At 39.9% G+C, this 23,058-nt stretch overlaps 2 protein-coding genes across 2 annotated transcripts in view; one reads left to right on the top strand and one right to left on the bottom strand.

Moving 5' to 3' along the window:
* The first annotated feature begins 288 nt into the window (after window positions 1-288).
* LOC150016481 (dmX-like protein 2) lies at window positions 289-8,451 on the top strand. The gene is made up of 8 exons (XM_090268349.1): window positions 289-295; window positions 1,034-1,161; window positions 1,676-1,753; window positions 3,674-3,763; window positions 4,257-4,348; window positions 5,003-5,055; window positions 6,117-6,334; window positions 7,021-8,451. The coding sequence occupies exons 1-8, from the start codon at window positions 289-291 to the stop codon at window positions 7,234-7,236; spliced, it is 882 nt and encodes a 293-aa protein (XP_090124475.1). The 3' UTR covers window positions 7,237-8,451.
* An 8,353-nt stretch (window positions 8,452-16,804) lies between these two features.
* Window positions 16,805-23,058, bottom strand: part of GLDN (gliomedin) — a 50,882-nt gene continuing 44,628 nt past the window's right edge. The window contains exons 7-10 of the mRNA XM_090270599.1: window positions 22,823-22,906; window positions 22,601-22,726; window positions 21,352-21,502; window positions 16,805-19,545 (exon numbers count right to left, since the gene is read on the bottom strand). Of these exons, the coding sequence (XP_090126725.1) occupies window positions 19,068-19,545; window positions 21,352-21,502; window positions 22,601-22,726; window positions 22,823-22,906 (839 nt within the window). The 3' untranslated portion in view covers window positions 16,805-19,067. The remainder of the gene's footprint in view (window positions 19,546-21,351; window positions 21,503-22,600; window positions 22,727-22,822; window positions 22,907-23,058) is intronic.

Genomic DNA, 23,058 nt, shown 5'->3' with positions numbered 1-23,058 from the left:
GTGGTAAGAGAAAATGGAATTTTTACAATAACACATAAATGCTTTTCACAGTTCAGATGATATTGACTATCGTGGTTCCACTACAACTCTTTACCAACCCAGTGCTTCATCCTATTCAGCAAATCAGGCGCATCCACTTCCATCTCTTCCATGGCTGGGCAGTGGACAGACGAGCACTGGAGCTAGTGTGGTATGTTATTTACTGTGAGGTATGATTTCTGGCCATGAACTCCCTCAAAATAAGTTGAAATCATTTTGACCTTGGCATGATTCTGAAGGTTAGGAGCAATGACTGGTTAGTAGACCATAGTAATAACATACTCTGTGTTTCTGTGTCAGGTGCATCCTTCTCACAACATCCTTAGGTGGTAGGAGCTGTTATTATCCCCCATTATAATTTTATAGCTGAACAAACTGAGAGACACAAAGTGATGGAGTCAAAGAGGAGTTCATACATACTCTTAAGTGTGTGAATAGTGCATCAGTAACATAGTTGTTAGCTGCTGTAGTTGTACTATGAAGACTCTGGAGACACTCCTGATGTCCTCCATGAGGGGCACTTGGAGGAGATCCCTTTATCACTAGAGGAAGCTGTTTGGTATCTTCACAGTCCACACAGGCCAGGGCTCTGCCTGTAAATGCCAGTGCTTCTGCAAGCTGTTCAGACAAATGTCATATATTAGTGGTTCAGAAAATCCACAACAGGGTTTATTTCCATAATTAGCCAGTTATAAAAGAATAAATGTTATCAGTTAGAGTTGGCCTGAATCATAGCCCTCCTCAGCTCTTTTATTATTCACAAAATGAATTCATTTATTATTATCTCTTTTTAAAGCTTATGAAAAGGAATCTACATAATGTTAAGAGAATGACTTCACACCCAGTTCATCAATACTGTAAGTATTTTATTTTATAATCCAAGGATTGTGAAGAGCCTCTGTCATTTTGAAGTTGACTTATAGAATGGAAAATATTAGAACTCTTCCTTTAGCTCTTGTATTTCTTATTTTCTGCTTTTCCTCTTGTGTTTCAGATCTTACAGGAGCCCAGGATGGCAGTGTAAGAATGTTTGAGTGGACTCGACCTCAGCAGCTTGTCTGTTTCCGCCAAGCAGGCAATGCAAGAGTTACCAGATTACATTTTAATTCTCAAGGCAACAAGGTTAGTTCTTGGTGGTTACTGCTAAACTCATCTGAAAATAATTGTGGATATTTATGAGTTAAAGGTTAATAAAACTCTTAAAAGCAAACTCAGTGACCCTGTATTTAAGCTGAGGAGGTAGTTTGTTGGTGTCTGTTTATATACCCCTTCATCTCCCATTAAAAACAAATCCACAAAATTTTGTATAGATTAATTATCCACTTAAAGATACTAAATATTATGTGAGGGTAAACAACTCCAGTGAGTGTACTGGTGGTACCCATAAGCATCTGAGAGAAAGGTTTTAGTCTCTTACAGAAGATTGGAAGAAGACAGTACAGTAATTGAGGAAAAGTATTTAAAAGGTGGCAGGATGTTTATAGTATTTGGATTTTCTTGGGAATTACACAACAGAAACACAGGGTAGGCAAGAATGCTGTTAAGAAGGGACTAAGTGACTCCGCTTTCCATAAATGTTTTTGCCTTTGATATGGATACTAAGAAGCTGTGTTCAATACTTACGCCTTTCTTACAGTGTGGTGTTGCAGATGGAGAGGGTTTTCTGAGTATCTGGCAAGTAAACCAAACTGCAGCAAATCCTAAACCTTACATGGTAAGTATTACTCAGCATTCCCAGAGCATGTAGAGGCCACTTGTTTATGAAATGTCTGTTTCAGACAGTGACTGTCACTGGTGGATCTGGTGGGAAAGGGACAGTTCTGGGCAGCAGCCACAGCCCAGAACCCGTCGTTGTCCTGGTTTTAGACTGAAGTGGCCTAAAAAACAAAAACTTTGCTTTTCACAGCCTGAAGGGTAACCATTATATTTGAAAATTTTCAGCTTTCCCTGTGTATAAGTCCTACATAGGATATATTTTTATTACACTTTTGTCCGTTTTGAAAACTCTATATTTTTAATGATAGAATTTTGTAGTGATACATTTTATAGTGATTCATTTTAGATACCTACGTTACAAATCAAACATGTTCCATGCACAGTCATCCCTTGGTATCTGTGGGGGATTGGTTTCCAGGACCTCTGCGGATACCAAAATCTGTAGCTGTTCAAATCCCTTGTGTAAAATAGCATAGTATTTGTATATAACCTATGCACATACTCCTGTATACTTTAAATTACTTATAATACCTAATACAATCTAAGCCCTATGTAAAGAGTTGTTATACTATATTATTTAGGGAATAATGAAAAGAAAAAAAGTCTGTATGTGTTCAGCACTGATACAACCATTTCTGGCCTAACTACATATATACAGGATGTCCCAAAAAAATGTATACACACTTTAAATAATTATAAAGTCAGTGTTTATTAAAGTACATTTCATTTTCAAAATGTAATATAATCTACAGACGTTATTTAATTGTTTTGTCAATGCCTGTTTTCAAACTGACGTCTGTTCTGGTCCAGGCACTGCTGACAACACGAAGCAATGGAATCACAAACATCATGAAACAGCAAGATGGGGCACCTCCACACTACCATCACGATGTTAGAGCCTCCCTTGATGAAATCTTGCCAAACCGGTAGATTGGACAAAGGGGTTTTGTAGAACGCCCTGCGCGTTCACCAGACCTCACACCACTAGACTTTTTTTTATGGGGATACTTAAAAGACAAAGTCTATACGCTATGAAACCTATAACAGTTGCTGAATTGAGAGCAGCCATTGAACAAGAATGCACACAAATACCAAAGGAAATGTTTCATGATGTTTGCGATTCCATTGCTTCACGTTGTCAGCAGTGCCTGGACCAGAACAGACGTCAGTTTGAAAACAGGCTTTGACAAAACAATTAAACAATGTTTAGATTCTATTACATTTTGAAAATGAAATGTATTTTAATAAACTGACTTTATAATTATCTAAAGTGTGTATACATTTTTGGGGGGACACCCTGTATACATGTCAGCAACAGTGTAATTAAAAAAATTTTTGATACACAGATGTGTAGGGCTGACTGTATTTCGGTTTCCTCCAGAATTTTGTTTACTAGATTATAAAATAACCAATCCCAATAGACTGCTTTATTCATTAATTCAAATCATATTAAAACACTTGGTAATACAGACACGTTTTTTACTCGATGGGGGTGAGGCAGGGGAAGAAGGTAGAAGGTGATGCTGTCCTGTGTGGAACTTTTGGCTGTATATATTTTGATTTTATAGAAAGCCTTGAATCTCCAGGCTTTGGATAGATTCCCAAATACTTTAAAATTTTTCTTTTCTAGACTATACACATGTTCTTATGTATATGAAATATTTTGCCTGAATTGGTACACTGTAGACTGTATCATAAAGTCTTTACAAAAATGGAATTGATCTTGAATCTATCCTTAACCTTCAGTTGGATCTATACTATGATAATTTCAAACAGAAAAATGTCTGTTTTATTTTAAAATACTATGACATCATCCTCTTGCGTCCTCACCTCCAAACTTCTGCTCACCAGCTGATCTAACGAGAAAAGTTCTGCCTGGCTCGGCAAATGGTTTCCCATGATGTGGGAATATCCTTAGGAGCTCTTTGTGACAGCCTTCAGCCTCTGGATTATTTGCAGGACCACTTGTGATCTTGATTTTATAAGTGCTAAAGCTCTCAACTTGGAGGTGAGGGCAGGGAGCACAGAGGCGGGAAGGAAGGTGGGTGGTTACAAAGTGAATTTGACTTAAGGCCTTCATATTACAGCCTGATACTAGGTGGGCGTGTAAGAGTTTTCCTCTGCGGGTGGTTGTTCATTATGATTTATATCATTATTTAAAGTTTATTAAATATATTTGAGGTCATTAGCACTCAAATTATTTGGTTAGCACTAAAATTATTTGATTGGGCCCTTAGCAAAGCCATTTAATTATATGAAGTTCATGTACTAGGTATCCTATTTCTTTGTTATGTATTCTAAAAAATATAATCTTTAATTCCATGTTTTTACCATCCTTTCCAGTTTTAAAAAATTATTGGATATTAGCCAAAAATATGCAAACAGCTAATCCTCTTATTATCACTTATTCTTAGCTTATGCATATAGTATATTTTAGTAGAACTCTTTACCAACTTTTATTGGATTTTTAGATAATGTCAGTTGCACTTTTTTTTCCATAGAATTGGCAGTGCCACAGTAAAGCCACCAGTGACTTTGCATTTATTACCTCTTCAAGTCTAGTTGCCACATCTGGACAGTCCAATGACAATAGGTATGTTGACAAAGAAGTAAAATAAGAAATATACAATTTTTAGGCAGATAGGAATTCTTGGATTTCTATTTAGGAGGCTTTTTCCACCCCAGAAATACAAAAACTCTCTTTGTTACATAATTCTTAAAGTAGTTTTCCTTACCAAAAATTACTCCTAAGTTAGTCTGTCAGTTAGCATGTATAATTATTATTTAAAGCTACTCAGTCATTTCTTTGTGTTGCTGTTAATACTGTCATGTTCTTGAGAACTAACAAGCATTTGATAGTCTGTAGCCATCATTCTCAACTTTTTCTTTGACCTCTCACTGTTTTCACTGACAACACATGCCTATGGAGACGTTTCTCATTTCCCTGTGGTGGTTCCCCTGTGGGTACAGAAGCATCCTTTCTGCTCAGGCAATCAATTACACTTCCCTGGATTGGCAATGGAAAAGAGAGGGGTCCGGGGAATGACATGGAGCAGAGACCATGTGAGACATAACTGTGTAGTGTGAAAAGGTTAAACTCTTAGAATAGAGATAGCCCCAGTGCCAGCTTCTACCCTCATTCTAGTTGAAAATTACTGCTTTATAAATGTGAGTGAACACAAAAGTGATGGCTTAAAACAATTGTTTATGATGTATTTTTTCTTATTGTCCTTTGTTTCTTTATAAGAAATGTATGCCTCTGGGACACTTTGATATCACCTGGAAACAGCCTCATTCATGGTGAGTTATGGTCTTTGATTTTTAATACACTCAGAAGGAATGTTTTCCTGGTTTTATTTGAACCAGAGAATCCAGTCAGTGTTTTATTACATGAGTTGACGATGGAGAAATATTTAGAATGAATAAAAATTTGAAAGTTAACTAGAATATCTGGCTATCTTGCTGAGGTAAATATGTATGGGCATAGAAAACCAGCTAGCCTGGAGTAATCTTTAGTTCTCTTCTCTTCAGAAAACATGGTGTGGCGAGTAGTGTTACCAACAAGGCTATATAAGGAATTAGTTGCAAAGTATTCATTGAGATCATATTTTAAAGAATTAAACCTAGCCGTAACATGAAAGTTAATCATGCAGTAAGAACTAGAAATACAAACAATACCATTTAAATATTACTCATTTTTTTAAAGACAGTATTTCCCAAATTAGTGTCCTAACCTCTCTCCCACATCATGCTACTGAAAGAACTCCCCCTGCTGCATCCAGTAAGTCTGGGTGAAAGCTGGGTGGATTTTTCTTACAAAAAGATTTCTCAGTCTTTTACTATGCTGATGTGGATTTTGAAAAGTGTAGTTATTTCCCATTTTTATTTAACATCTTTTGAAGTTTTGCTATTTAGTGAGTGATAGCTTTAATTATATTAAAATGCACAGACTCCTGGGAGGGCTACCTCCTTAACTTGTAGCTGGTCCTTTTCACACAGAGTACTTCAGTTTCAGCTACTTACCTGAGAAGAACTTTTGGTGAGGCTGTATGTATGGGCAGGAACTAGGAGAGGGTAAATACTTGTCATTGGTGGCTATTGGTGAGGTGGCTGAGTGTGTCATTGAGAAGCTTGGTGACCTCTGCACTTTTGCTTTTATGTACTTCTTATGAAGCTGTGTAACTTAGTTGGGCTTAAGTTTTAAACTTGGTGGAGGGGGAGCTGTTTTCATATTGAAATTATTCATATTGAAATTATGGATAGGAATTTGTATTTCTGTCATTGCTTGGCATCTTTTTAAAATACTTTGATGATATGATTACAGTAATTTATTGGGAAGAGCTCTTGTTTTTCTTGTTCAGGTTTCACATGCCATGATCATGGTGCCACGGTACTTCAGTACGCGCCAAAACATCAACTCCTAATATCCGGAGGTAGAAAGGGGTGTGTCTGCATTTTTGACATCAGGCAGAGACAGCTAATTCACACATTCCAGGCACATGACTCAGCCATTAAGGCTCTGACTCTGGCTCCCTGTGAGGAATTTTTTACTACAGGTTCAGCAGAAGGTAACATAAAGGTGAGTTTGTAGATATTGGAATTGTATGTTGTCTGCTATCAAGACTGATTGGGAAGAAAAATCCTCACTGTGTTCTTTGAAATGAGGGCATAATGTGAAGTTTTCTGGAGATATTAAATGTCTCTTGACACCCTTCCTTCCTTTCTTCTGTACGGTTCTATCTAAACTATTAATAGTCTAGGAAACAGGATAATTAGCCTCATTAGACTTTCAGGTTATTAAAAAGCCTTAAAGAGCTCTGTTTTGTGTAAAGTGTATGAGTTTAATTAATTCATGGATTTTTTGGTGACATTGGTTCGGCTCCTCAGCACCTCCTCCCCTCTCCCACCTCTGCCCCCAGTACCTTACTCTGTTTTATATAGTTGAGGTAAGGTTTTGGAGCAGTGAGATGGTGCTGTTCTGTTATATTGCCAGGGTCTAGCTTAGCATCAGGGACATACAATTGAATTAACAAATATGTAATTGCATTATAAATGGGGTAACATGTGGTTAATATGAAATGACAAGAGAACATGACGAGAAATTTGAAAGAAGGGACAGTGACGTGTAAGGACAGTAAATTAATAATCTGAAAGGTATTTCTAATTAGAGAGTCTGTGGGTGGGAAAGTTCGGCCAAGGGAACAGAGTTGGTCTCTCTCTATGACTTATATTTTTTGTTTTCATTCTGTTTTTCTTTTAAACCAGGTTTGGAGATTGACAGGTCATGGTCTAATTCATTCATTTAAAAATGAACATGCTAAACAGTCCATATTCAGAAACCTCGGGGCTGGCGTCATGCAGATTGACATCATCCAGGGCAATCGGATCTTCTCCTGTGGGGCAGATGGCACTCTGAAAACGAGGGTTTTGCCCAGTGCTTTTAACATCCCTAATAGAATTCTCGACATCCAATATACTTAAAGGTTGGGGCTTTATTTTTATAAACATTTCAGTGTAAAAACACACTGCAGAAATTATTAGGCATCTCTGCTTTCCAAGCAGTTAACACATTGAAAACAATACAGAGAATCTCCATGTAGAATTGCATCTGATTCAAGCTGAGTGTCTTGCCTATACAGGATGGTAGAATGACTGTGCATGTACCTTTTATCATGCTGACATACTTAAAAAAATCAAACCTAGTGTTCTATGAAGGGTAGCTATCCTTTACAGCATTTACTAAACCTGATTCAGAAAACATTATTAGTAAGTTATAATAATGAGAAGGATCTCTGTACCAAATTAAGGAAGAAAATGTTGCTGGTTCAGGTTTTTCTTCCTATTCTTACAACTGATTGAAGCATGCCTAAATCTCCTTTGTTGAAGGAAGGATAGTCATAAGGAGTTAGAAGCTCTTGATCACCAGAATACTTTCTAAGCTATGAACCAGTGTGCAGTGACTAGTTCCCTGCTCAGAGAGGTCATTTCCATTCTTTCCTGCTGAATATTTTTTCTGTGTTTAAACTGAGCTAATACTGTAACTTGCAGATGAGTGCAAATTTAAATGCAATGTTTTCCTCATGATTTGCACATTCACATTTTTTGGACTGCTAGTTTTTCTATTTAAACATTTGCTTTCATGTTAGGAATGTAATAATGTGAACATGACATATTTATAGTTAACCAAAACATGCCAGTTTAGTACTTTTTCTTTTCTTAGTCCAGTGTAGTACCTTTTCTTTTCATGTATTCATGGTTAAACACCCACAACATTTTAAGGCTATGTTGAAACTATCTACACCAATAGAGCATTTCATATCATAATTAAAATGAATGTTAGGCTTTTTGTGGCCAGTTAATAGTTGGTGAGATTGGTGATACTATTTATTACCACAGCCTATTGTATAAACTATGCACAATTAAATATTATTTGCTTGTAAAATATTAGCCAATGTTGTCATATTTTGCTGTACCTCCTTGGTTATGACCAAAAATATGTTGAGATATTGAAACCAATGTCTGTGTGTTTAAATGTTTACCAGCAGATTGTCTCATCATGTTAATGAGAATGCTTAATACTTGTGTGATGAGTAGTAAAATATAACTGCGCAAAAGCACCTTTCTCTGAAGGCAATGTGATGTTCAGGCTGTGAAATACGTATGTGAAAGAAAAATAAATGTTATTTGTTAAGAGTTTTACCTTATTTGATCTGACATTTTTTGGATAATATTGTAAACTGTTGAGATCATTTGAGATCATTTTACATTTGATAAAATGTTTAACTTTTTAAGCTATTAGAATGCAGTTCATGCATTCACAAATATTTACTGAGTCTGAAGCTATTTTAGGAATTGGGATTCAGTGGTACATTTACACAATGGAATACTACTCCGCTGTAAAAAACAAGGAAATCTTATCTTTTGCGACAGCATGGCTGAACCTGGAGAATATTGTGCTAAGTGAAATAAACCAGTTAGAGAAATACAAGTACAATGTGATTCCCCTTATATGTGGAATCCAATGAACAAAATAAACCAACAAACAAAATAGAAACATACAGAGAACAAACCTATAGCTGTTAGAGGAAGAGGGGTTAAGGGACTAAGTGAGGGGATTAAGCAAAACAAACAAAAAATAAATTCATAGTCACAGACAACAATTGGTGATTACCAGAGGGTAGGGAGTTGCGGGAAGGTCAAAGAGGGTAAAGGTGATTAATGGTGATGGGAGGAGACCTGACTTGGGGTGGTGAACATACAATATACAGATGATGTATTATAGAATTGTACACCTGAAGCCTATATAATTTCATTAAGCAATGTAACTCTAATAAATTAAAAACAAAACAAAACAAAACAAAAAGCCCCACACATCAGGATCCCAAAACAAAACAAAAAGAAATACACTTCAGATGTAAAGACAACACAAGACTGAGAGTGAAGATATAGAAAAAGATATTCCATGGAAATAAAAACTAATAGGGACCTGGGGTACTTATATAATACAAAATAGATTTTAAAACAAATCCTGTAATAAGAGAAAGAAGGGCATTGCATAATAATAAAAGGGTCAATCCAATAAGAGGATGTATAACAATGATAAATATACACCAAATATAAGGGTACCTAAATGTGTAAAGCAAATATTGACAGATCTAAAAGGAAAGTAAAAATCAGTATCATAAGAATATGGAGTGAGGATCCAAGATGGTGGAAGATAAGTGGAAGCTACACTAACCTCCCAGGACCAGTCTGGAATTACGACTAAATTGTAGAGAAATCATCCAGAATTACCAACCAAACACTAGTTGGAGAAAAACCTTATAACCACAGACATACAGAAGAAACCACTTAAGCACAACAAGACTGGTAGGGAGTACAAAGGAGATACGAGAGGGCTGGCTGGGCTCCCACGAGTGGCAGCTGAAGCTCTGGAGGGATATTTCAGTGGCCGTGAGGTTCCCCCTGAGAGTGGGGTCTAAACCCAAAGCGGGGCTCCCGAGCCTGCAATACCAGAGTAGGAAAGGAACCCAGAAAACATTCAGTTGTGAAAAGCAGCAGGATTTCTGTCTGCCAGGGAGAGACAGCTGGAGAAGAAGAAGCCTCTTAAAGGCCCAAATGCACAAACTTTTGTTTGTAGCCACTTACCCTGAGCTCCAGTGGAGGGAGGGCAGAGTGGACTAGAGACACATGAGGAGAATCTGGGGATGGTGGCTCTGAGCAGAGAACTAAAGGAACACCCTCTAGGATCTCTGTGCTGAGTCATTCCCCTTACTGCAGAGGACATCTTTCTCAGGCAGAGCAGTCTTCTCCAAGTGGCATCAGCCTGAGGAGAAGTAATAGCCCCCCCCCCGCCCCCGCCCCCCCAGTGCTTAAGCTGGGTCGCTGATTACAGCTTGATTAGATTTAACAGCTGACCAGTTTAGCAGCTGATTAAACAGCTGAGGTGGAAAAAAAAAGCAGCAGCCAAAATGGGAAGACAAACAGACCCCAAATCAAGGAAAAGGAGAATTCTCCAGAAGAATTAGATGAAATGGAGGCAAGCAATTTATCAGAGTTTAGAGTAATGATTATAAGGATACTCAACAGCATGAAAAAAAGAAATAGAAACCATAAAAAAGGATCAGTGAGAAATAAAGAATGCAATATCAGAAATAATACACTGGAAGGAATAAACAGTAGGTTACATGACGCAGAGGGATCGAAATCAGTGATTTGGAAGACAAGGTAGAAAAAATACCCAGGCAGAGCATCCAAAAGAAAAGAATTTAAAAACTATGAGGAGAGCTTAAATATTTTGGACAACCTGAAGTGTAACAACATCCACATCATGGGAAAACCAGAAGGAGAATAGAGAGAGCAAGGGTTAGAGAACCTATTTGAAGAAGTGACTAAAAATTTCCCTTATCTGGTAAAGGAAAAAGACACAAGTCCAGGGAGCTCAGTGTCCCAAATATGTTGGACCCAAAGAGGCCTACATCAAGACAAGGCTTAAAGACAAGCAGAGAATCCTAAAAACCACAAGAGAAAAGCAGGTAGTTACCTACAAGGGAGAACCAATTAGACTGGCATCTGATTACTCAACAGAAACATTTCAGGTGAGAAGAGAGTGGCATGAAATATTCAAGGTGATGAAAAGCAAGGATCTACAACCAAGGCTACTTTACCCAGCAAGGCTATGATTTAAAATCAAAGGAGAGCCCTGGCTGGTGTGGCTCAGTGGATTGAGCACTGGCCTATAACCAAAGGTTTGCTGGTTTGAATCCCAGTCAGGGCACATGCCTGGGCTGCGGGCCAGGTCCATGGTTGGAGGCACGCACGAGGCAACTACACATTGATGTTTCTATCCCTCTCTTTTTCCTTCCCTTCCCTTCTCTAAAAAAGTAAATAAAGGAAATCTTAAAATCGAAGGAGAAATAAAGAGCTTCCCAGACAGAAAGCTAAAGGAGTTTGTTAACACCAAACCAGTACTGCAACAAATGTTAAAGGACTTGCTTTAAGAAGAAGAAAAGAAGAAGAAACACTCTAATAATAAAATGGCACTACATACACATCTATCAATAATAACCTTTTCTGCCTGGAAGATCTACCCATTGACATCAATGTGGTATTAAAAATCTTCAACTATGACTGTATTTCTGTCAATCTCTCCCTTTATGTCCATCAAGATTTGCTTCACATATTTAGGTGCTCCTATGTTGGGTGCATAAATGTTTACTAAGGTGACATTGGTGTTGCCACCACTGTGGTATTTCTTTTCCAGGCTTCAGAGGAATTAAAAAAGTATGGCACCCTATGTGTGTAATAATTTTTAAATTGACATAGTGAACCCCATTCTCTAGGAGTGGCCAATAAAATATTCTTAAACGTTGGAGGTAGCATGAGCTCAACCCAGGTAAGAACAAATCCAGCTTTCCGCCTTTGTTTCTCCTTTACTCTCACATTACAACCACTCATGATAATTCTGACGCCAGGTATGTGGAGGTATTTCCCTACACCAAGCAGTTCTTGGACACCAGCTGGGTGAACAATTCATCTCAATTCTGACGCTCTACCTGGAGACAGTGTAAGATCCCACAGGTTAAGGGCTCAGTCCTGCAAGACTGCCCTGTCCTTCCCGCACCACTACTACTTCAGACGCCAATCAAAAGTCCTGGGTATCATCGGTGCTTCCGATAGATCTGAGGTGTGCACAACCTCTTTCTTATGTTCAATTAATTTGCTAGAGCAGCTCACAGAACCCAGGGAAACATCTTACTAAGTCAGCAGTTTATTATAAAAGGGTGTAACTCAGGAACAGCCAGGTGGCAGAGCCTAGGGTGAGGTGTGGGGAAGGGGTGTGGACTTTCATGCCCTCTTGAGGGTGCCACTCGCCCTGCATCTCCTCGCGTACACCAACCCAGAAGCTCTCCAAAACCGGTCCTTTTGGGTTTTTATGGAGGATTCATTGCTTAGGCGTAATTGGTTAAATCCTTGGCCATTAGCCAGCTATTCAACCTCCAGACCCTCTTCCTTACTGAGGTCCAGGGATGGGACTAAAAGTTCCAACCCTCCAATCACATGGTTGGTTACTAGGGGCTTTCCAAAAGCCACCTCGTTGAAATAAGACAAGATACCTTTATGACTCTCATCCCAGGAAATTCTAAGGGTTTTAGGAATTCTGTACCAGAAATGAGGAGGAAGACCAAACATATATTTCTTATAAATTACTATATCACACCAGGGCTTGGCACACCGGCCTGCAGGTCAAGTTGGGCCCAGTACCTGTTTTTGTACAGTCTGCAAGCTAAAAATGTTTTTTACATTTTTATATAGTTAAAAAAAATCAAAATAAAAACATTGTGTGATGCATGAAAATGATAAAAGTCAAATTTCAGTGTCCGTAATTTGTTTTATTGGAATGCAGCAATGCCCCCTCATTTGTATATTATCAGTGATTGTCTTCAGCTACAAGAGTTAAGTGGTTGCAATAGAGACCGTGTGACCCACAACACCTAAAATATCTATATCAGGCCTTTTGGAGAAAAATATTTGCCAGCAAGCTTGATTTAACCCACCCTTAAATTTCCCCTTTATTTCCAAAGAACCACAAACACTATACAAACTGCAACTTGGAGCAGCCAGTTCAGATACCCCCAATCCCACCTGGCTCAGCCCAGCTCTTTGCCTTGATTCAGTGACTGTCTTTTTCTGGGCGTTTTAACCTTCTTTGGAGCTGGGCAACTTTTATCAAGTCCAGCGTATGGTCCTCAGCTTTTTCTGCCCTTATGCCACTGGAGGGGAGAGCCTCTTTGTGTGCTGCTATGGAGGCCTGAGGCTTTTCCCCTGTAGCTCTTAGTAATTAATTGCTCTCAGCTTTTTCCTCTATTTTTCCAGAGGGTCAATCAAGCTTAGCAATAACCACCTGATTTTACTATGCTTTCAGTCTCTCTCTCTCCCTCTCTCCATAATTCTCAAACACCCGATACATAACATTAGCTAATATATACCATTCCAGATTACCACCAATGAAAGTTTTAACAGTTGGTCCCAGTGACTATTTGTGGTCTATCTACTACCAGCCATGGTTCCTCGTTTGTAAACAGGGTGGTGAATGATCCAACTGCAAACCCCATCTCCAGAGCTTCTTTCTGGGGCTGTACCTGGTTAGGGTTGCCAAATTTAACATATAGATACAGGACCCCTAGTTAAAAATGGGCTTCAAATAAGTAATTTTCTAGTAGAAATATATCCCATGCCATATCTGGGACATACTCATATTTAAAAATTTTGTTATTTATCTGAAATTAAAATTTACCTGGGCAACCCTACAAATAGGTCAGGTTCTCCAGGAACAAATGGTGAGATGGAGTTTAGCCAGCAGGGTGTCATTAAAGAGTGCTTGAAGGTTCAGCACCCGTGGCAGGGAGGAGAAGGAAGTAGGAAGGGCAAAGGGAAAAGTCAGTCTGCAGTGCAGGCCTCGTGACACACGTGGCTGGACCATGGGGAGCTCTAGCACCAGTATGTCCCTTTAGACTAGTTCCAAGTTGGCTGAGCTGTCCAGGCCTCTATACTCACACACGGAGCAGTCATTGGATGAGGGGACGTGTCCTGGATGAAGGGTCCTGCAGCCAAGGCAACTCGGAATCGGGGAGACAGCTGAAGGCTATATGCTGACGGCACTCCCAGCGTCAGGGCCAAAAGTCTTTCCTGATGGGGAATCCAAGTGACAGTGAGTGCATCACAGTGTCCACTACAATTGTAGAGAGGATTAAAACATTGAGTAGAGAGAATAGATGATATTTCAGGATATTTCCACTTGAGCACTATGATTAAGTGAAATAATGTGTATAAATTGAAATTGCCTGGAAAACACATGGCATATAGATGGTAAGCACCAAGTAGCAACTACTGTGATGTCTCTAGAACTTTGGGCTTGGAAGGGTCATCCAATGGTGGTGGTGGTTTTCAGAAAAACACATGGTGCTGGACATCAGCCTGAGTACCTACCTCCCAGAAGGCGATGATAGGCATCGCTGTGTTGACAACTCCTTTGCAGGATTGTGCTCTGCCTGACCAGGCTGGGTTTGGCTTAGTCCTCTAGATACAGCTTTTGAAAAAGGAATGCCTTTAAAAAATATTCAGCATTATTTTCATTTTCCAATTACAAAAAGCAGATCCTTACTTTGGAAGAGGAAAAGGGAGGTAGCATGCAGCATCTCCAGTTAATATATGCTGGCGCGTAAGCTGTGATGTTGAGTGAGTTACTTTCTCTGGCTTCGCTTTCTTAGACTTGAACATGAGAGATTGGGATTGGGTGTTCTGTGAAGATCCCATCTCGTGCTGACCTTTGGTATTCCTGTGGTTATATATGTGGTCTCTTGGCAAATGAGTATGGGACACTGACAATGTTGATACAAGAGCCTAGCAATTTTAGAATAGTTTGTTTGTTTTTATTTCTTACATTTTAGAGGTAGTTTAACCATAATTTCTTAAGTAGCTCAGTTTTTGAGACTGATCATAGCAGATTGCTTGGAGAAAGTAGTGAGGCAGATTAATTTCATTCTTATTTTAAATCTAACAGTGAATGGCTGTAAGATTGGATATCTTCACACCACATACAAATCTGAATAGTACAATAAAAAGGCAAGACTACTATTTTCTTTGTGGACTTTTCTATTTTTGCTTTATATTTTAATGACAAAAGTCATCAGCAGTACATGCCGGGGTCACCCTCTAACAGAGACACTTCTAGAGAAGGTTATAAAGAAGCTCTATAGGCCAAAGTTGCATGTTCTTGAACTGTTTTGTTATTATTATTATTTGGGGGCAGTTCTACTGTAAATTTGTTGTACAACTAAGGAACCTGTGTGTGTGTGTGTGTGTGTGTGTGTGTGTGTGGTGTGTGAAGTGTTAACTACCTAGTCAAACAGACCAGCAGATAGAAACTGTTGCTGCTGTGTCCCTGACCAGCACTTAAAGCCATAAGAACAGCAGGGCCACTCTGATTTCCCATAGGAATGAACTATGAAAGTAGCTATAATTTACCAAGAATTATATTATTTTCAGAGTATTTCTCATTTCACATAGAGAAATCAAAGGAGGTTAAGTAATACTATATCCACATTTTACAAAAGATACAAAAGTTCCGAGGGATTAAGAGACTTTCCCAAATTCATACAAATCCAGTTTTAAAATTTGTATTTTTTTAATTTTTATTTTTAGCCCCAAATGTCATGTCCTTTTCAGTTGCCTTGCCTATGCCAATAAATTATCAGGTTTTCATTGCACTTATGTCTGTATATATCTAGTCCTAGTTACTAGTGTTATGTTTTTTCTAGAGAAACAACCCATATCAGTGAGTTTTCAATATTCAGAAGGAGCTAGCAAATTGCAGAAGGTTCAACCGAAACAGCACCCAGTATAATTCTACCACAACGTTGTTTTTGGTTGTTGGTTTTTCTTTTGAATGTTGCATGTAAATTACCAAGCATTAAAAATTACCATACACTTGTTTCAACATGTGATTGTGTTCAGCAATGTTTATTTTATTGACTAATTAGATTAAAGGTAAGTAAATTACAACCAAAAATAAAAAAAGACATCCCCCATTTTCATGTGTTGTTGAGAATTGTTCAGAGTCTGTGGTTACAGATTGGAAATTTTGACTTTAATGATGAGATACATAAGGTCACAGCAGCTGGGTGAAAATGGAAAAGCCCTATCACACGCTTCTACTTTGATGGTTTGACATCAAATAGTCATAGCCAAAATGTACTCTGTGCAGCTGGAAAATGACACCTGGCTCTTCAAGAATTGTAGTGTCTCGTCTGACTTTTCATCTTGCAACCTTGAGGGAAGTAAGACTGTCAAAATGCCTAAGATCAGAACCCAGTCATTTTAAAACTTTCACCCCAGAACTCTTTCTCTGCCTTAACACCTGTACCAAGTGATACGATGAGACCATACCCACCTGCATGGCTTCAATAGGAAACATTATGAGTTGAAAGGAAATGCTTTGAAATAGAATCCAACCTACCTTAGAGGTTGGGATGGGTGGTTTTATTTACTTTCCAGTGGGAAGTTATCTACTTTAGATTAAAGAAGAATTAGAGAACTATCTGGTTTGATTCTGACATCAAAAGTGGATATATTTGGAAAGTGCTTTAAAGCAACTTTGGTAATAAGCACCAGTGGAAGCTGCTAAAATGTTATCTTGACTTAAAAACATTCAGTTATACATTCTGTTTCAGCAGTGAGCCCAAACCTTTTTTTCCTTTTAATCAAGTACTGCTTGCAGAAAAGAATAAGCAAAATCTTGATTCTTTCTCTCTGTAAAGGCAAACTTTCAACCATATAAAATTATCCACTAGATCTTGATCAGATTCAATTGTCCTTATATTACGCTTCCATAACAAAAACAAAATGAAACAAAACACACTATAAGTTTCTCTAGTAGTGAGTGTATATAATTCTTTTCCCACAATTAGGGGAACCAAGGTAGCTCAGATTTCAAGCAAGACTGGGGGTTCTAAATCTCTTCCCTAAAAGGAATTTGTGCGAGTTTAATAACCTTTTTTACCACACATACAATTATTGTTGCATATATTACTATTACTATGAAATTATGTTCATACCCAGGTCTCTTATGTCAAGCAATGCAACACATATATTTAAATACTTTGAAAAAAATTGGCATTCATTAGACACATTGATCTTGAATATGAAACTCTATTTTACTTTTTTACAAAACATGAATCTGAAGAGTATTTTTTAAAAGCTGCGATGACATAACACAACTAGTGTAATTAAAAAGTGGGGTAGGGGGACGGTTAAATACCCTTATTTTGAGAACGCGACAAGAAATTCCCCTCATAGCTGTCTAGGTATTTTCAGTGGAGAGATTTAAATATTTAAACCAGCACATCCTCTAAGTTTAAGATGCTTCTATTAATAAGGTATAAAACCAGGACTCAGAGCCAGTGAGAGCGGATTTGGCCCCAGTCAAAAGTTGCAGAAGCATTTCCCCAAACACACATGTATTCAGTGAAGGCAAAAGACTGAAACATCTTTACATAACATTTTTCTTAGGTCCCTTCCTGGCTGCAGGACCTAGGAACTTTCTAGATTCCTCTCTACTCTCAGTGGCCCTGCCTGGCTTAAGGATGTATGAAGAACTGAGTTGGCAGAAAATATACATATTTAAGGGTGTTTGGAGCAAGTTAAACTTGATTTTTCTCCTGGCTTTCAATGGGGCCAGATCGCAACCTTTAAAGCTATATTAGAGAAGGAACGATTCACTAACTGCTGTTTAGGAGGCCACTTAATTTTATGCTGTTCTTACACTTTCCCTCTATCAAAACTGTCAGACCATATAAATGGCCACCTTTCAGTCTGGAACAAAGCAAAACATAAATAGGCTCTCGTGAATTAGCCCTTCCAAGAATCAGGCCCATTTTATATTCTAGGCCAGTGATTTCCAACCTTTTTCATCCCATGGAACACATAAACTAATTACTAAAATTCTGCAGCACACCGAAAAATATATATTTTTGCTGATCTGACCAATAAAAAAAATGGGTATAATTCTGATTCATTCACACTAGATGGCTATTATTGTGTTGACTGTTGTCACTTTTATTTGACAGTCTAAGGGAAAAGAGATCAGTGACCCTGACTAAATAGTCAGCTAGTGCATGTTTTAAAAATTCCTGCAGCACACCAGTTGAAAATCACTGTTCTAGATCAAGAGTGAGCAAACTTTTGCTGTAAAGGGCCAGAGGGTCAAAGTTTTAGACATTGAGGGCCACTATTCAACTTCCTCGCAATGACTCAACTCTGCCATTATAGAGCAAAAGTAGTCACAAACCATAATACATACCCAAATGCATGTAACTGCATTCCCATAAAACTTTATTTACAGAAACAGTTGATGGGCTGACTTTGGTCTGAGGGCCATTGTTTGCCCTCCGCTGTTCTACTTAACCACAAATGGTGCCTCTCTTCTGAAAACTGCCAAGTGCTTCCCATATTTCTAGCTAGCTAACGGCCACTCACACAACATTTAGTACTTCAATAGTGGCTACATAGCTGTGGCAGAAGAAGCTAGTGAGACCTGAGGGTTCAGTTTTGACCCACAGCTGCAAATCAGTATGATCAGAAACCGATAGGAACATGGAAGGGCCTGTTTCTGTTTTATTAGAAAATCTGAACACGTAGCTCTTGCTGGCTTTTGCTAATCTTGGCTCAGCAATCAGGAGCTGAGGAGGATGGCCATTCTGGTGGTGTGGAGGCAGGTGCAGATGCAGAGAAAGAAAACGAACTATGGGTAACATGGTATCTTAGCAGTCTTAATGGGTCAGTGCAGCCTCCCAAGGCCCCAAGTAGAAGTCAGCACTAAGGAATTCATTGCTCAAGCAGTTAGGCAAATTTGCTCAGCACACAGCTAAAAACAAAACCCTCTAAATATATAAAGGTTGTAAAAGCAGCAACAGCCAAAAATCACAGAATTCCCTACAGGTAGAGAAAAATCTTACCCATCATCTTAGTCAGCTCTTTCATACTATGCACAGGGGATACAAGGGCCTAAGAGGGAGAGGCAACTTGCCCAGCTAGTTTGTGGAGGAATCACCAACTCTCAGCCATTGTGACCTCCAATCTGTTATTTTCCTTTGAAGAATCTGAATGTAAAGGGCATTTACCAACCATATAAACTCATGGCATGAAGTTATGACAGCTAAGTGCCTGGCTCCCTTTAACGACAGTTTTCTGCTGGGACATAAATGGTGCCAGAGAACTTCTGAGGTTCACTGAGGGGAACAAAATGCATTCTGTCACTGGTTTAATGCAGCTGATAAAAACCTCACAGGATAGAGCATTAAATGGCCATCTTCCCACGAATATAAATGCTGGTCTCTCATATTGTATGATAACATGGCAAGAACAGAGTGAGTAGTTCTTAAATCAAAGCTTGCATTGATCTGTTTCCCTTCTAACAAGTCAAAAGCAAATGTTATCCTCATATCTTTGGTGTCCGTGACATAGAGGATCCCCCGGGCAATGAAGGCATTGCCGGCCTTGGATTTGGGGTACGTGGTATTGATGTGCTGCAGCACAGAGAATGTCCTCTCATCCAGCTGGGCTACCAGAATGCTTGAGCCGTCCACACTGGACGCATAGATAATCCAAAGGCCCTTCTCATCTACGGCTAAGTTGAAGTACGTCTTGGAATTGGCAAAGAGGTATTTTCGATCAAAATACAAGGCATTTTCAAGCTTCAGAGTTTGGGATGTTTGCTTGCCAAACTCATATCTGAAATGTGTAAAAAAGTAGATATGAGTCACCATTTTTGTAGACAAGGTGGTTTTTAGTCTCCTCTATTAAACTGGGTGGGGCCTGTGATTCTGCATTTCCAGTTAAGTTCCCAGGTCATGCCTGTTCTGAGCAGTAGGGGCATAAAGGACAGTGAGACATCGAAGTGTCCACCTACTAGCATGTGACCCCATGAAGATTCCTTCACCTCAAGAATCTTCAAGTGTTTGCTGACCTCCTGAGGTGCCCTCTCAACATTTCCTAGAGCTGCAGGCGTCTCCCAAGATGGTCTGGTCCGTTCCTTTCATTTTATAAGGTTCACCGAAAAGTCCGTTACATTTATTCCGTAAAATAAAAGACACAATTTTCGTTTTCATCCATAACTTAATTGATTTGGATATACTGAGTATGTCGGCTGTCTCCTGCTATTGGCTTCTAGTGGGTAGAGGCCAGGGGTACTGCCTAACATCTTCCAATGCATGATATGGCCCCTTAGCAAATAATTATTTGGCCAAAAATGTCAATAGTACCAAGAAATTTTGCAAACCATTTTTGACACATTCGATCAGCCACAGCCCCTTTTCCATACACTGTACAGTTTCAGTTGCATTTTTACCTTTCTTGGCATGATACGCCAAAATGTTGCATACCTTCTTCCATCTGCAATATTAAATGGCTGCACAAAAATTCATCAATTTTGATAACTCTTTTTTAATGCACACTGATGTGACAGCTGTCATAATACTATCTAACAAAATTGTTTCGAATGAAGTGAAAGACAACTAAGCACTAGTAGAGCCATCCCATGGAAAAAATGTAACGGACTTTATGGCCAACCCAAAACAAATGAAAAAGAAGTGACTGGCCCAGGAACACAAGTACCTAGCCAAGCCAAAGATCAAACTTAGGATTTCCAACTTCAAATTTTGGGGGTTCTTTCTCCCCTGCTGGAATTTTAAGTAAAAAGTTCACAGCAGTCTATGTGAAGAAGAAAGTCACCAGCTGGAAGAGATGTAGCAAAGTTACGGCAGTGTGGTCACATTGGGTGGGTAACTGGATAAATGAAGCTATGGATGGAACCCCATGCCCTCAGCTCCTGGAGGCTGTCTGATGTGACTGACTGCAAATCCAGACCATATCATAAAGTGAATTTATGACTCAAAAGGTACATTAAGCTAAAAGGAAGGAGAAACACTAGAGGGTGCCATTGAGCAGCAGCAGAAGTGTGGCTACCGGGAATCTGTGGGTATGCACGGGAGCTTAACAGACTTGAAGCTAGTTAAGAAACCCTGCAGTAAGTCTGAAAAGAAACCAGAACAGAGTGGGGCTCCAGAAGGCCCTGCCTGCCCATCTCAGCTCACGGCACTCCTTCCTCTGAATGCTTGGAATTCAGGACTGCCATCTGGTCCCTGCCTGGTACGGCAGAGACTGATTTCGGGGTGTAACACCTTCCTGCCAGAGGGAGGTCTGGGTTCTGGCTGCTTCTTTTCTCAGAGGATGAGAAAGCTGCACATTTTACCGCTCCAGGTCTCCTCCTCTCTGGCTCCAACCTTACTCTCAGTGTCCAGACCAGCAATAAATAAATGCAGATCCCAGGCAGGGGCTGGGACATGGGGCTTATTCATTGTGTCCTGTGGTTCATCAAGTCAGCAAACCCTGATTGGCCTCTTACTGTGTGTCAGGCCCTGGGGGCATAAGGTGGTGGAAACGCAGTTCTGACCCCTAAACGCTGGCGGATAACTAAAGCTCTGCAGTAGGTGCTGTCCGGGATGCATGAGAAGGTGCTGCAGGCCCCAAGGGACTCACCTCACTATGGTGTTGGAGCCTCCTTTGTGGTAGTAGAGAGAGTTATTGTAAACGGCATGCCCGCAGCCGTGGAAGTAATACGGGAGATGGATGAGTGAGTGACTGCCATTGAGCAGGGAGGGCTGGTCTTTGAACTCCTTCACCCTGATGCCTGTAAGAGGGAAGCCGAGGAAAGGCTGTCACCTGCCCTCTGGTCTGGCAGTCACAGCTTAGGGGTGAGTCGGAGGAGGAAGGTAAAAGGAAGGAGGTTGGAGTGAGGTGTCCTGTAAGGGTCCTCGTCCAGTTGGAAGAGTCTTGGACTCCCAAACTCCAAGTCCAGTTCATGTCTGTGGATTCTGATCTATCTTTTGTATGAAGTAGCCACAGAGTAAGCTTTGCTCCTCCCAGGAAAACGTGTCACTGTCCTCCTCCCCCGTCCAACTCTAGATTGTTTATAAAATTTTCTATCAGACTGACACGGGCCTCTACCCAGAATAGCAGATATTCGGTCACCTCCTGCCTCCTGCTGCCCTCCACAGCATCGGCTGCTAATTCATATCATTCCTCCTTCCTTCCGAGCCACAGAATGCTTCTCAGCTGGTCATCGGGGCAGTCACCCCCAGCGAACAGTTAGCATTGATGAAACGAAGCAGCACATATCAGCCATTGCTCTGACCAGTGAGCATGGCCAGACCCCTCTGGAGCAAGGCCACTGCTACCACGAGCATCAATTCCTGACCACATCCCTTTGGGGCAGCATGACTAAGGTCATGCTCAGAAGTTGTGTCCCTGCAAGATGTCACTTTACCCTCTCCCCTGGGCTCTCTGTCCATCAGATACCTGAAAACGATGACCAAAAAGTCCTCTCCTGGGGGTGGGGGTGGGGCGGTGCCAACCTCAGAGACAGATGGCTAGTGCATACAAAAGACTTTGTCTCTGACGTTTCTGCCCCATTATATTTTGAGGATTTATGAGGCCATCAGTCACAACACTATGTTGTTTCCTTCTGGATACTTTGCCTAAAATTGGATAAGCTACACTGGGGGTGTGCTGGTCATGTCCCTGTGACCTGAACAGCAAGGGTCACTATCAGTGTGCTCAAAAGAGACACATATTCTGACCACTCCTTTGTGCTTTCTAGAATAAAGAGTAATTGTTACACCAAATAGCGAGGATTTCAGACATAACAAAGAGCATCAGCCGGAAGGTAGGCAACAGATGAAAGACACAATGACAACACCGATATAGATTACCTGCCAAGTGAAAGTACCTGAAAAATGTTCAGTCACCCAGATCCGTTCATCACTCTTGTTGGCAGAATCTCTTATCCAAGTCCCAAATGTCTCCCTGACTTTTAGTACCTGTGTTGCATTTCCAATGGAAGCGATCATGGATTCTATCAAAAGAGGAGAAAAAAAGTTACTCACCTGCCAATCGTGACTTTAAGGCATCCAATTTCTGAATTTCAAAATAGGATGCTTTGTTTCTGTACCCGCTCGTGGGGAATGGTGTTCACTGACTTTCTCATCAGCTTTTCCAACCAAGGTATCATCGTTGGGGACAGGACATGTCTCACCTAAAACAACAACAACAATCAGAGCACATGCAGCTGGCGCACGGAGCGTTGTATAACTCCACACTGGCGCTCTCCCCCACCGCAGTCCAGACTCCAGGCCCACAAGCGTCCCTTACAATAGGCCCACCAAGGTTTTTGGTTGCTTGCTCTTA

The sequence above is a fragment of the Furipterus horrens genome, unplaced genomic scaffold (genome assembly GCF_987537825.1).
Source record: "Furipterus horrens unplaced genomic scaffold, mFurHor1.1.pri manual_scaffold_3, whole genome shotgun sequence".
NCBI lineage: Eukaryota > Metazoa > Chordata > Mammalia > Chiroptera > Furipteridae > Furipterus > Furipterus horrens.
This window is presented reverse-complemented; position numbering and strand designations above follow the sequence as displayed.